General features: G+C 39.8%; 1 protein-coding gene across 5 annotated transcripts in view; it reads left to right on the top strand.

Annotated features, from left to right (window-relative positions):
- Nucleotides 1-12,749, top strand: part of Runx1t1 (RUNX1 partner transcriptional co-repressor 1) — a 159,268-nt gene that overhangs the window by 40,137 nt on the left and 106,382 nt on the right. The window contains exon 1 of one of the 5 annotated variants that reach the window (XM_008827632.1): nt 1,403-1,762. The exons of the other annotated variants lie outside the window; for them this stretch is intronic. Within the exon in view, the coding sequence (XP_008825854.1) occupies nt 1,756-1,762 (7 nt within the window). The 5' untranslated portion in view covers nt 1,403-1,755. Of the gene's footprint in view, nt 1-1,402; nt 1,763-12,749 lie in introns of those variants that run through there. 5 annotated transcript variants of the gene reach the window in all.

Raw genomic sequence — 12,749 nt, 5'->3', positions numbered from 1 at the left:
TCACTGGCTGAAGCAGTCCTCGGGTACACTGCTCATGGGTTGTAGAAGTTCTTATTGATTGGAGCTGTTTATCAAAGATGATGTATTTTTTGTTTGTGTGGAGTGTGTGTGTATGCTTTGAAGTACTCTTGGGGAGAGGGGGTACGAACACAGTGGGTAGATGTCAGAATTCCTGCCTCTGTTTTCAGATGAGCTTGTTTAGAATTTCTTGAAGGCAGCAAGTAGAGGAAAGAAGTTAATTTGACAAGAGCTAAAACTTATGCACGGCGAAGAATAAGCAAGGGGCATGATGATGGCTGGCAGCCTAGCAAGAGTTAAAGGGGCTGTTCCTGCCTTCATGGCCCCTGAGCTGGCTTGCTGGTCAGCCTTGGCTAGGATTGTTCAGTAGAATTCTGTGTTTATAGTGGGTTGGGTGTACATTGGAAAGGTAAAGCCTGAGGGATCTATCTTCACACGTGCCCTGTTGTTAAAACAAACAAACAATCAAACAGAACAGACCTACGAAAGAGTTGCAAGTGTTAAATTGTGAAAAAGAGTTTTAGAGGAGAACGGTATTTTCCTTCTGCTTGTCATTTTTGTGTGTTTAGAAACAGGCATGCAAGGCAGACAGTCAGGCTTATGTTTCTCCTGTGAGGCAAGGATGTTTTACAAAGGACTAAAGAGGGACTGTGGAGAAGAAAATAGGCGGCTTTAGATAAAGCACCATAACAAAGGCCCCTAGTTTTATATATCATGGTGTCCATTAAAGCTTAATAGGGAAGAGTCCATTGAACCAGGCTGGGTGTGTGTTATTCATGGGCAGGATAAACATTTAAGGGTACACACACAAAAAAAGTCAGAAATCAGAAGGCCATGATTGTTCAGCGTTTGAAAAGGCTTTACAATGAAGATTTTGTTTTTATCTCCTGTGGATCTCTACGCAAGGTGGAGGAGAGAGAGCTGAAAGTGTTTGGAGCATATCAATGTGGGATCCCAGGGGGTTAGAAGCACTCTAGTAAAATAGAAGTGACTGAATTCTGCTTCTTAAAAAGTGCTCTATTTTACATACACTACTGAGAAGCTGACAGAAAGAATGCTCCTGATACTTTGTTCTGCACGATAAACTGGCACAGCACACAGCGTCTTATAAGACGTTTTTAGGCTGTTTGGGAATTTCAGTTCAATAAACCAGCTTTGTGGTTTGTGCCCATGTTTGTTCGTTCTTTAAAACGGACTTCTCAGTAATGCCTCTTAAGATGAGAAGATGAAGGAAAGCTTTCCGTTGTGAGTTGTGGTGGGGGGCCAGGGCGACATTGCCAGCTTTTGGCAAGATAAGGGTTAACTTTGAGCTGGGCTGGGGGTGGTGAATGAATTATTCAGCATTTAGCTTATCTTTCTGCTTTTCACTCTGCTTTTTGGTGCTCTGGAACTGGGGAGGGAAGCGGAGTGGAGAAGGGGAGGCTGGAGTTGTGATACTTTGCATACACATCCCTGTCATTGTTCTGCCTGAAGAGACAGGGCTGGGTTCAAGGCCACATGTGCGCCTGTCATCCTCCACATTTCTGCTCCAAGTGCAATCCGGAGTGTCAGCTCTCCATCTGTCTCTGCCTGGCAGGCGCACGCGCCCAGCACCCAGCCTCGGGCCATGCCTCCCCAGCCCCTCTGAGGGCCCTCTTCTCCTCCGCCCCGCACATTCCACAACAGGACGCATGAGCCCGCATCGCACTTGCTCTTAGGAAGGAGCTGCTTTCCCTGTGTGGCAAGCCGGATTCCAGGATGCCGGGTGAGTGCCTTCTTCTTGTTTTGCAAGGAAGAAAGCTTACTTTTTATCTTACATGGAAAATACCGCTTGCCCCGTAGCTGCTGTATTGGATAAGGGAAGGAGGAGGCTGGGGGTGACAGAGGAGTGATTAGAAAGGGACATAAAGAAAGCTACCAATCTAGATGTAAGGGTACAGGGTGTGGAGAGGTGTGTATTTGAACTGGAGGGCTGGGGGTACAGCCACGGATGTTTGCTTGAGTAGTTGACATAGGGGGTCTTAGCCCCTCTGAGAAGTATCTTTTCTGTTCTGGATTTCAGGGCTGCCATCTATACCTTCTAACCTGGGTATTTCATCGGGGCAGAGAGTTGTTAGATAATGGCAGAATCCTGGTGTAAGGTTTTTAAAAAGCTGTTTATGTCAGAGAAAGTAAAGAAAATGTTGGAATAAGGAATTTCTTGCCCTAAATCATAGTCTTTAATGTTATCAGGCAAATAATTGAAATCTGGTCATTTAAAAGAAGTGTGCTGACTTGACGACATTCTTGTGTCCCTGGAAATTTAGTGTATGAACATTTCCTCTGAAAAATATTATCTTTGGAACCTAGAGTGTTTCTGTGATTGCTGCCAGGCAAGGCTCTGCTTATGGAGGAGCCTGACTGGGAGAAGGGCTGTCTCTGTTGCTCTCCAGAACTGTCTAAATTGTCCTGTGCTGAATGCGGAGCAGATAAAGGCAGGGCACGTAGAGATCTTCCAGCTGGCTGATTTGTGCAGATTATTTGGGTAGGACAGGAAAGGAGGCTGTGCTTGGTCAGAGTTTGCACACCTCCCAGATGGTGTTTTGAAACATTATCTGCCAGTTTTCTGCAACCACAGTTGTGTGTAGGTATTGCCAGTTGTTTGAAGAATGTTTTTCCCTTCAGGATGAGTCTCAGAGTCCGTCCTCATCATTGTTGACATGAGTGCAGAAAGGATGTATTTGTGGCAGGATGGTACTTTTTCTTTAGTTCAGGGGACTAGACATGAACGGAAGCTGAAATATGGGGGAAAATCAATTTGCCAAAAAGATAATGACTGAGGTCTTTGAAAGGTCATTTTAACTGTTTCACCTCTCATCTTGATTTATATCCACCATGTCACTAAAGAGAAAATGGACCCTGGGTGTAGATAATATGGAATCGGTGTGAAAGTGTTTGTGTTTTATTTATTTTTTATTTCACAAGACTGTTGGAGCACAGTTTCATATAAAATTTTCGGCAACTCCAATGTTCTTTTTTTTTTATGCTCTTAGTAGATATGTGTTAAGTGATCTAATAGAGTCTTGAGTCTGTATGTTATTTTGGTGAAATAAAACATGCATATAAACCAGAGCCACTTGTGAGTGATAATAGGAACTAGTTGGGACCCTTGTTCCTCCTTACTCATGGCACAGTTTTTACAGTAAGCTTCAAACCCTGTTTCAATGTCTTTAGAGCCATTGCAAGTTTGTTAAGTCGTTAATATCTGATTGGTTCTGTATTCGTGGTCTTGAAGTATGGGCATAGTCTCAGTCTCTCTCTCTCTCTCTCTCTCTCTCTCTCTCCGTGGTCTTGAAGTATGGGGAGAGTCTCTGTCTCTCTCTCTCTCTCTCTCTCTCTCTCTCTCTCTCTCTCTCTCTCTCTCTCTTTTAGGCAGCCTTGTACTTGGATGCAGAGACTATCCACAGCTGTGACTGAGCATGTGTCAGGATGGCCTTCTTGGCTATTTTTGACATCCATCTGTACTTTTTAAACTCTATCAGATGAACTTTTGGTTAATATGTTTTTAGCATATTTTAGTCCATACATATACATTTTTATTAGTGGACATTTTTAAATGTCTTGGGGTAGCTTTCCATTTTTAACGAGACATATATAGAAGATTAAAAGGAAATATGTGTGTGTATGATTGGATATCGTTACTATGTTTAAAGAAAGTTGCCTCTATATTTATATATCAACTTTCTAATTTATTTATTTGTTAGTAGTTCAAGTGTCAGAATGGTTCCATCTTGTCTCAGGCTTGATGTACCAGTTCTCAGATCTAGGGCCTTTTTCATAACATTGTTGGTCACTAGAAACAGATGTGCAGAAACGGATGTGCAGAAATGTCGATACACCACATCTCTGAAACGGATAGGTAAAGAAAAGTCTTAGTTTAAGAACTATTATGGTTAAAACAACACCCCCTCTTTTTTAGCTATGGATATCATACAGTTACAAAATGAGTTATGAAAAGTCAGAGGAGGTTATGCATGCTTTAAAGAAATAGATCAAACTATTTTAAATTATTTGGCTCACTATAAGGAAATATGACTTCACTGCCTGTCACATTTGTGACAAGCAGATCCTTGTGTTTAGGAGAAGGAAATGTTTTCTTATGAGAAGACTGGCAGACCATGGACATTATGTTGGTTCAAGAGAAGGTGACCCCAAGTTTTCTGAAACATTTGTATTTTTATCAGTCTTTATGTACTATTATCAAGCAACATGTTGACCTATGGGATGCTTTCAGGACTGTTTCCTTAAAAGGACAATAAGTGAGCACAGTCCCTGGAGCCCAGAAATAATGCTGTTCTTCCAGAAGATGGCTAGTGTTAGGTCAGACCACCCTTTCTCAATGGCCCTGCTTTCCAGATGTGCGTGGAACTTTTTTTTTTTTAAGTTCAAGTTTCCAAAAGGGGGAAAAAAAAGGTTTGTTTTCAAAATCTGGTTTTACTTAAGACATCTCCATCCTGGAGTGCATTTCATAAATTGCCCACATATTTTTCCTAGCAGAGAACTTAACTGGCTGTAATTTTTAACACATGGCCACATCATGTGATATTTTCAAAACACTTACACATAGCTTTGAGAAGGTCCCTGCAGAAAAGATCCATCCTCTCACAGTCGGCCTATTTTTTAACAGCATATCTGCATTTTCCATTTAGTAGAGCTATATATTATTAGCTTACATTTTGGAGTAGTAAAACAGTGCATTGCTGACTGTAAAACATGGACTTTATTATCTGCTGAAAATTGATTTGGCATTTATAACCACTGTGTACTAGACTGTTTTTCTGGTTTTAACATCAGTGCCTGCAAGCGATGATTTGTGTTAAAAAACAACAACAACAACAAAAATCCCCCAACAAACCAAAACTCAGAAATGAAATGTCCACGGACAGACAGTTGTTAGTGTCCTTTGTAACTGAACATTTGAGTAATGCACCTGGTTCTATCTGTATGTTTCAATAGATGTACACAAATGCTATTATGCAAGAATAAAAATGTTGCACTCATTCACTGATTCCGTTTTACTTTGCAAGTTGATTTGCCATCCTGTTAAGCTGACTCTGTATGTTTTAAATAAGCATCACACCAAGTATTAAAAGAAAAGTATACAAACTGTACATATCCAATTATAAAGATAGACTATGCAGACATTGCTTCCTTAGAGCAGACATTTAGAACTTTCAACTTCTCTTCAAACCTACACATCTTCTCTTGTTCTTAAATTCTTTTCCATTAATAATTCTTAGTATTTGGCCTTTTAGTTCTCTATATATTTTTAAAAATATTTTATTTATTTTTATTTTATGTGTATGAGTACATTGCCTGCATGTGTGTAAGTGCACCCATATTGTACAATGCCCTAGGAGGTCAGAAGGCATTGGATTCCCCCAAAACTGGAGTTAGGGACAGTTGTTAGCTGCCATGTGGGTGCTGGGAATTGAATCCGGGTCCTCTGGAAGAGCACCCAGTGCTCTTAACTGCTGAGCCATCTCTCCAGCCCCCATAGTTCTATGTATTTTAAATAACTGAAAACATTTATAGTTCATTTTCCTGTATAGTTAATGATATGTGGTCTACTGAAGAAATATTTTTAATCTTTTCTTTTTTGAGTGAAAGAGAGGTGTTAGTTTCTGAAGGGTTCATGGATACCTATTTAAGCAGGAGAATTCAGAAGTTGGAAGTTATCTTCTATTGTCTAGTGACTGTCAGGGCAGCCTGGCTTACATAAGACCCTGTCTCAAAAAAAAAAAAACAGCCCATAAAAAACCTTAAGTGTTCATTTTTCCTTCCAGAATAAACATTTGCTTACTGGGCATTATGTGGTCTAGAAATGTCTATTAACCATCTTATCAAAACACTGATAACTGATATTTGCAAAGACGATGCTGAAATTGCAATATTCTGAGCAGATTTCTGAGTCAACTTTAGAGCTAGAAGGTTTATCTTGCAAGCACTTTGGTCTCCAGATGCTAAGAGTGAGTCTCATGTAGATGAAGGCACCTACTAAGGTGATTCATTAAAAACGAAGCTTTTCCCAGCCTACCTCTCTTCACCATGCTTCTTCTAGATGTTAAGTATACTGGACTCATGTCAGCATGTTTGACGTTTATCGTCAGCTCTACGTCACATTCACCATGTTTTTATGTCAGGGTTGTAGAGCTATGTGGGAGAAAGTTAACAGTGAGCACTTAGTCTGTGGCAAAGATGTGCCTATAGATTTTATCTTACAATAGTTTGGACATTAGGGAGCTAGATAGGGTTAATTACCAGAATATGAAGCAGAGCACAGACACGTATGCTTTGACAATCAAAAAGCTTCTGTGCTATAGAAATTCAGGGAGGAAACATTTGTACATGGCACAGAATGTCAGGTACCAAAGATAATGTAGATCAGCCCTTCCTTCCCTCAGGTTGTTTATAGTCCTAGGTTCCAGTTGGAGAAATAAGCAGGTCTTGAGTATGGGAGATCTGTAAAGTAATCAGAGGTGAGAGATACCTACTTGGGATAGTCCCAAAACACCGGGAAGGATGGGTAATGGGCCAGTCGAATGCTTATTAGAGAGTCTGCCTCTCTTCTTACTTGCTCTACATTGGATAGGATAACGTCACAGTTTTTGAATGTGCTGTCATACTAAGAACGGGACATTCCTTGTTCTATTAAATTGTACTTTCTGTGTGACAGTGGATGTAGTATTCTTAGAAAGTGATTTCTTTGTGTATGGTTGCAGTTCTTTGGTAGTTAACTGTAACTAGAGGAGTAAGTCATTAACTTAAATGACTCATAACTGGGGAGAACAATGGGATGTCACACCTGACCAAGAAGCAGTTTGATCTGGCTGGCTTTCTCAAACAGCTGTTTGCATTAATTAATATTAATGTAAATGTGCTTTCTGAGAATGTCTAGCTTAATTATGTTTTTCAACCTATGGAGTTCCAATCAAAGGAATCAAGAAGCCCTCTTAATCTCAGAGGGTGCATGTAAACTGCCGACCTAAATAGAATCCATCTCTGATAGAACACAAAGAGCAGCCAGTGATGGGATGCCTTTGCATGCCAGGCCTCCAGCTGCAGGCCTCTGGCTGGGCTCTGTACAAACGTTCTCATTTGCATTACATCTCGGCAAATGGCTCCTATTGCCCAGTGATCTGTCTGAATCCGAAGAGCAGATCAGTGAAGCAACTTGCCAAAGGACAGGTAAATGGAGTTATGGCAGAGGTGGGATTCCTTGGCCTGACTGCTAAGTTTGAATTACTTGTTTTCTTTCCTTTTGAGAGAATAGACGGTGGGAGGGAGGAACTTTACAATGGAAGCCCCAGGAACATTTAAAGGGGAATGTTTGAATTTGAAGGAATAACTACCGTTTTGTTTCTTTTCTTCTTTTCTTTTTTGAGATAAGGTCTCATATAGCCCAAGTTGACTTGGAACTCCCTATGTGCTGAGGTTAGCCTTGGGCTGTCTCTGATTTCCCTCACATGCCTCCACCCCTAAGTGGTGAGATGACTGGTGTGGTCACCACGCCTGACTTAAGGAAGTCAGGGTTTCCTCTTTGCTGAACAATAAAGGCAGAAAAGCAACATTCATTTTAATTACCAGGAATGGTCTTGACTACAACAGGTTACAGTGCAGTTGTTGTCTGTGTGTTCCTATTCCTCTTGAAAGTACAGTGGGAGTAATTGGTGTCAGGTAAAGTTTCTTTGCTGGGTGTGGTGGCGCATATTGGTAGTGACTGGGAGACTAGCAGAAAGATAATGGGGTAAGTCAGGCAATGGTAGACTGCACAGTGAGACACCGCCTCAGAAATAAAACAAAGCAAGACAAACAAAAAAAATCACAAACGAGCAACAAATAGAAAAAAACCACAAAAGAAATTTTATGTTTGCACGTTGATTAAAAACTGTCCCAGTTAACTAAGGGACCACCTTTCTTAACTGTTAAACCAGGTTACCTCTTGTTGTTAGTCTGCTCATGTGGATGGCTTTCTGTATTTTAAACCAGTAGAAAATTGGGAAGTAAACGACATATTCAACACATTCACAGACAAAATTGTTGAAATGCGTTGTTAAGGTTGCTTGGTGGTGAGATTGCTAATGTCCATGGCTTTGCCCTCAGAGTCCCTTCCTGGGCATGTTGGCAGTGGAGGCAGTAGAGGGTGAGGGCACTATCACTAGAGGCATCTCTTGCTATCCCTGACTCTGGCAAAACAAGACAAAACAAAACAAAACAAAAATTAAAACGCAGTTAATTTTTTGAATTGTGGGAAGCTTTCTTGAGAAGGCTAATAAGTTAGTAACTGTAGTCTGACTTGTTTTGTTAGAGGGATTCTTTAATTCCATGTGGTCTGTTAGCCTCATATGGAGTACTTGGTGCTCATGCAAGAAAATAATTTCGGAGGTATTTGTGACATTGGTGAATAGTTTTGCTTTTGGCAACTACATAATTAGGCAAAATAGCCTTTAAGAAGAGGTGATGAAGAGGTGTCTTTACTATGTGTTTATAGCTTTAAAGAGAGTCTTAAGAGTTTAAGGAAATAAACAGCATTCCTAACCATCTGGAGTGGGCCTAATGGGGGCACCAAGTTATCTGGAATTTTGAGAAAAACATTTTACTTTTCTCAGCTTTTGAGCAAATCATTATTTTACATATCCATGTTGTGTGATTTCATGTCCCTGCCTTCCTTAGGACTTGTTTGCTGTGATGATTCTCAGGTTATTGGGAAGAAAATGCATAGGTGAATCTGAGGTTCCTAAGGTAACAATTTGTATATTCTCTCACTCAGGGTGCTTAACATATGTCTTGAAGAGAAGACTGGGACCAAGGCCTTGATTCTGACAGCTTCCCTGTCCTTTGAGATGGGTGGTTTTATTGTTTCGTGTCTGAAGTTATGTACTGATGTTCCAGGGCACTCACTTAATATCCTGGTAAAATTAGTTGTTTTGTTTTTTCGCTCTCTCCTCTAGCATTAGTTGTAGCTGTACAGCTTAGAGACAAAATAAATTTAAAGAACCCTCCCCCCAAATGTCCTTCAAAACCATTTACTAAATAAACTTTATATTCAACATTTATTTTCTTCTCAGCTTCCTAGAATATTACTAATAGTGAAGTTTATAAAATATTGAAAGTGACAGACATGAGAGGTGAAACCTGACTTCTTAGCTGCCCAGGGTTTATTTTCCAAACATTCGATAGATGTATGTGTGATCAGTCTCTCAAACCTCTTTGTGCTTTTTCTAAGGAATCTTACTGAGAGGAGTAGTTGGCTCTGGCTGATCCTGTGTCCCGTTTGCTATGTTGAGGAATTCTTGTTTTCTCTACATCATTCTTCGTACTTTGGTCATGTGTTCTGGATATAAAAGATTTTCTATCATGGCAGTGTCCATAAATATTTATTAAAACATCTTGGAGAATTGAAACATTCTGTGGTGTTTGTAAAAGATGATATTTAGAAATTTTTAAAATTTATTTTTATTTTGTGTGTATGAGTGTTTCCCTGCATGTATGTAAGTGTACCTTTGCGTTCAGTGTCCACAAAGGCCAGAAGAGGGCGTCAGATCCTCCAGAACTGGAGCTAGGATGGATGGTTGTGAGCCATTTTGTGAGTGCTGGAAACTTTACTTAAACTTTTGTATTTATTAATCTGTTATTTTGAATAGCCATGATTTTTGTCTTTAGCTTTTTTTGGTGTGTGAGTGTGGGGGGATCAGTTTACGTAGAATTTGTTTTATCATTAGTTTTGAGATGAATTTATGTTATGAATAGTTAATGGGCTATACTTATGAGTCCATCTATCAAAACGACAGAACACTGAGACTGTCAGTTCTTTATTTGGGTGACCATGAGCAAGTCATTTTACTGTCTGTTTGCACTTCATTCTTTTTGTCTTTTTAAAAAAAAATTATTTATTATTTTTATTTTATGCATACTAGTGTATTGCCTGCATGTATGTGAGTGCACCCGTGTCATGCAGTGCCGCGGAGGTCAGAAGAGGGCTTCGGATTCCCCTGGAACTGGAGTTAAGGATGGTTCGTAGCTGCCATGTGGCTGCTGGGACTCGAACCCAGGTCCTCTGCAAGAGCAGTCAATGCTTTTAACTGCTGGGCCATCTCTTCAGCCCCTATTCTTTTTGTCTAAAAAGTAGAGATAAACTGGGCGTGGTGTTTAACACCTATAATCCCAGCACTTGGAAATGGAATCAGGGTAATCAGGAGTTAAAGGTCATCATCCTCTACTACATAATGAGTTTGAGGCAAGCATGGGCTACATGAGACTCTATTTTTTGATCATGCCTTGCTTACCTCATAAGATGCTGGTAATGAGGCTGATAAGTGAGTGCTGCACCCTACATTGCCAAGGAGTTATGATAGATTATCTAGACTTAAAAAAGACAACATGATCGGACTCTCCCCGCACCAGTTCTAGACTGTTGTGTTTGTTGAGTGTTGCCTATGTTACATATAGGCATATCTGTCAGCCGCCTACACACTTAGAGCCTGAAAACTCAGGTAGGCTTTCAGGTTTGAATAAACAGTAGACTTGACTTGTGGCCCCTGTGTAGGTCACTCAGAGGTTGGTTCTCCCTTATTGATTTCCTGTCTAGGTATGTGATATTACTAGAGGTCACTGTAGTCTATAACCTTTTATTTTAATTCTGTGCTATTCTAAGGTACAGACTCTACTGCTTAAAACAGATTTTAAGCATCATCTATTCTCCTTGATGAATTAAAATCTTGATTTCCAGTTTCAGCAGTTCCAACCCAAGCTGTCTATGAGCTAACACATAGCAGCAAATGGTTGCTTAACCAATGAGTGAGTAGATGATGTTGACTGGGATCCATAGAGATTTAAAAGGAAAGCATAGCAATTAATGCGGGAAAATTAAGAAATGAATTTTGATAAATATTTGCAAATCAAGAGTATCTTTCAGAGATGGGGTAAACAGCACATGTATGTTTTGGCTGCATAGCATTATTGGTGGCTAACAGCATGCATGTATATTAAATCAAATAATTTATCATATCATATTTACTCTAAGTGTAATGCAACATATAACACTTAACTAGCATATGAAGGTGGATGGGGAAATATTGGTCAATGAGTAACAAGATGCATTCAGGTAGAAGCAGGAAGTTCTGTTGCACCATTGCACAGTAGGGTGACTAAACTAACAATAACTCACTGTATTAAGAACTGTACCAAAGGATTTTGAATGCTTTTACATAAAGAAATGATAAAAGATTTGAAGAAATAGTTATGCTTACTCTGATGCAAACATTACATTGCACATATCAAAATATCACATGACACTTCATGAATATGTACAATTTATATATTCTTTGTATAGCAATCAAAAATTAATTTATGAGTCCAGCAAGATGGTTCATCACCTAGCTATCTGAGTTCAATCTTTGGGACTCACATGGTGGAAAGAGAGCATTGACTTCTGCAAGCTGTCCCCTGACCTCTCAGGTGCACAGTGGTGCCCACATCCTTCCCACACAAAATCAAAAACTTAATTTATGCAAAAAAATCCTTGATGGCATAGTTATTGAAATTAGGAACAATGAATGGGACTTTTGACAGATAACGTGTAATAATCTTTTATTATTTTCTGAGTATATGCGTATGTGTTTGAGTGTGGGTGTGCATACTGCAGTGTATGTGTGGAGATCAGAGGAGGTTCTCGCCTTCTACTGTAGGTTCCAGGGATTGAACTCAGGTTGTCAAATTTGCTCAGCAGTCACTTTTACACACTGAGCCATGTTGTTGACCCAATGTGTAATATTTTTGGAAATGAGTACTTCCTTTACCTGAGCACTTTTATCTAGTTTGGCCATTATTTATTTATTTATTTACTTATTTATTTGTGTATGTATGTATGTATGTATGTATTTACTTATTTGTTTACTCTGTGTGTGTATGTGTGTGTGTGTGTGTGTATGTGTGTGTGTGTGTGCGCACGCATGCCTGTTTGATATGTGTGTGTATGTCAGAGGGCAACTTGTCAGTTCTCTCTACCTTGTGTGTGCTGGAGATCAAATTCAGGTTGTTAGGATTGGTGGCAAGTGCTTTTACCCACCAAGCCATCTAAATGGCCCTAGTTTGGCCACTTCCGTTCTTTTTACTTACTTATTTATTTATTTATTTATTTATTATTTATTTATTTATTTTTTTTATGTGTAGTGTTTTGCCTGCATATATGTAAGTGCATGTGCAATACCTGCTTAGGCCAGAATAGGAACATCGGATCCCTTGGAACTAGAATCAAAGATGATTGTTAGCCACCATATGGGCACTGGGAACGAAACCCAGGTCCTGTGGAAGAACAGCTAGTGTTTTTAACTGCAGAGTCATCTCTCTAACCCCTGTATTGAAACAAGGTTTCCCTATAGACACAGCTGGTCTGGAACTCATTATTGTAGGCCAGGGTGGCCTTGTTCTCCCAGAGATCTACCTGCCTCTGCCTCCAGAGTGCTGGGGTTAAAGGTGTGCGCCACTATGCCTGGATCTCTTCCATTCTTGCCACCAGCTGGAGGGTGGGTATACTTTCTCAGCCTTCCACTAGGCATACTGAGTAAGACTTTTGCAAAAGATAAATATTAACAAAATATTTTTATCTTTTCAGTTACACAGGAAATTCAGCCAACAGTTTCTCAAATCAGTGATCATAGATGAGTTGTAATTTGATAAGCTGGTAAAATTTATCTTAAGTCTAGAGAGACTGC

Source organism: Nannospalax galili, unplaced genomic scaffold (genome assembly GCF_000622305.1).
Source record: "Nannospalax galili isolate Female #2095 unplaced genomic scaffold, S.galili_v1.0 scaffold872, whole genome shotgun sequence".
In the NCBI taxonomy this organism is placed as follows: domain Eukaryota; kingdom Metazoa; phylum Chordata; class Mammalia; order Rodentia; family Spalacidae; genus Nannospalax; species Nannospalax galili.
This window is presented reverse-complemented; position numbering and strand designations above follow the sequence as displayed.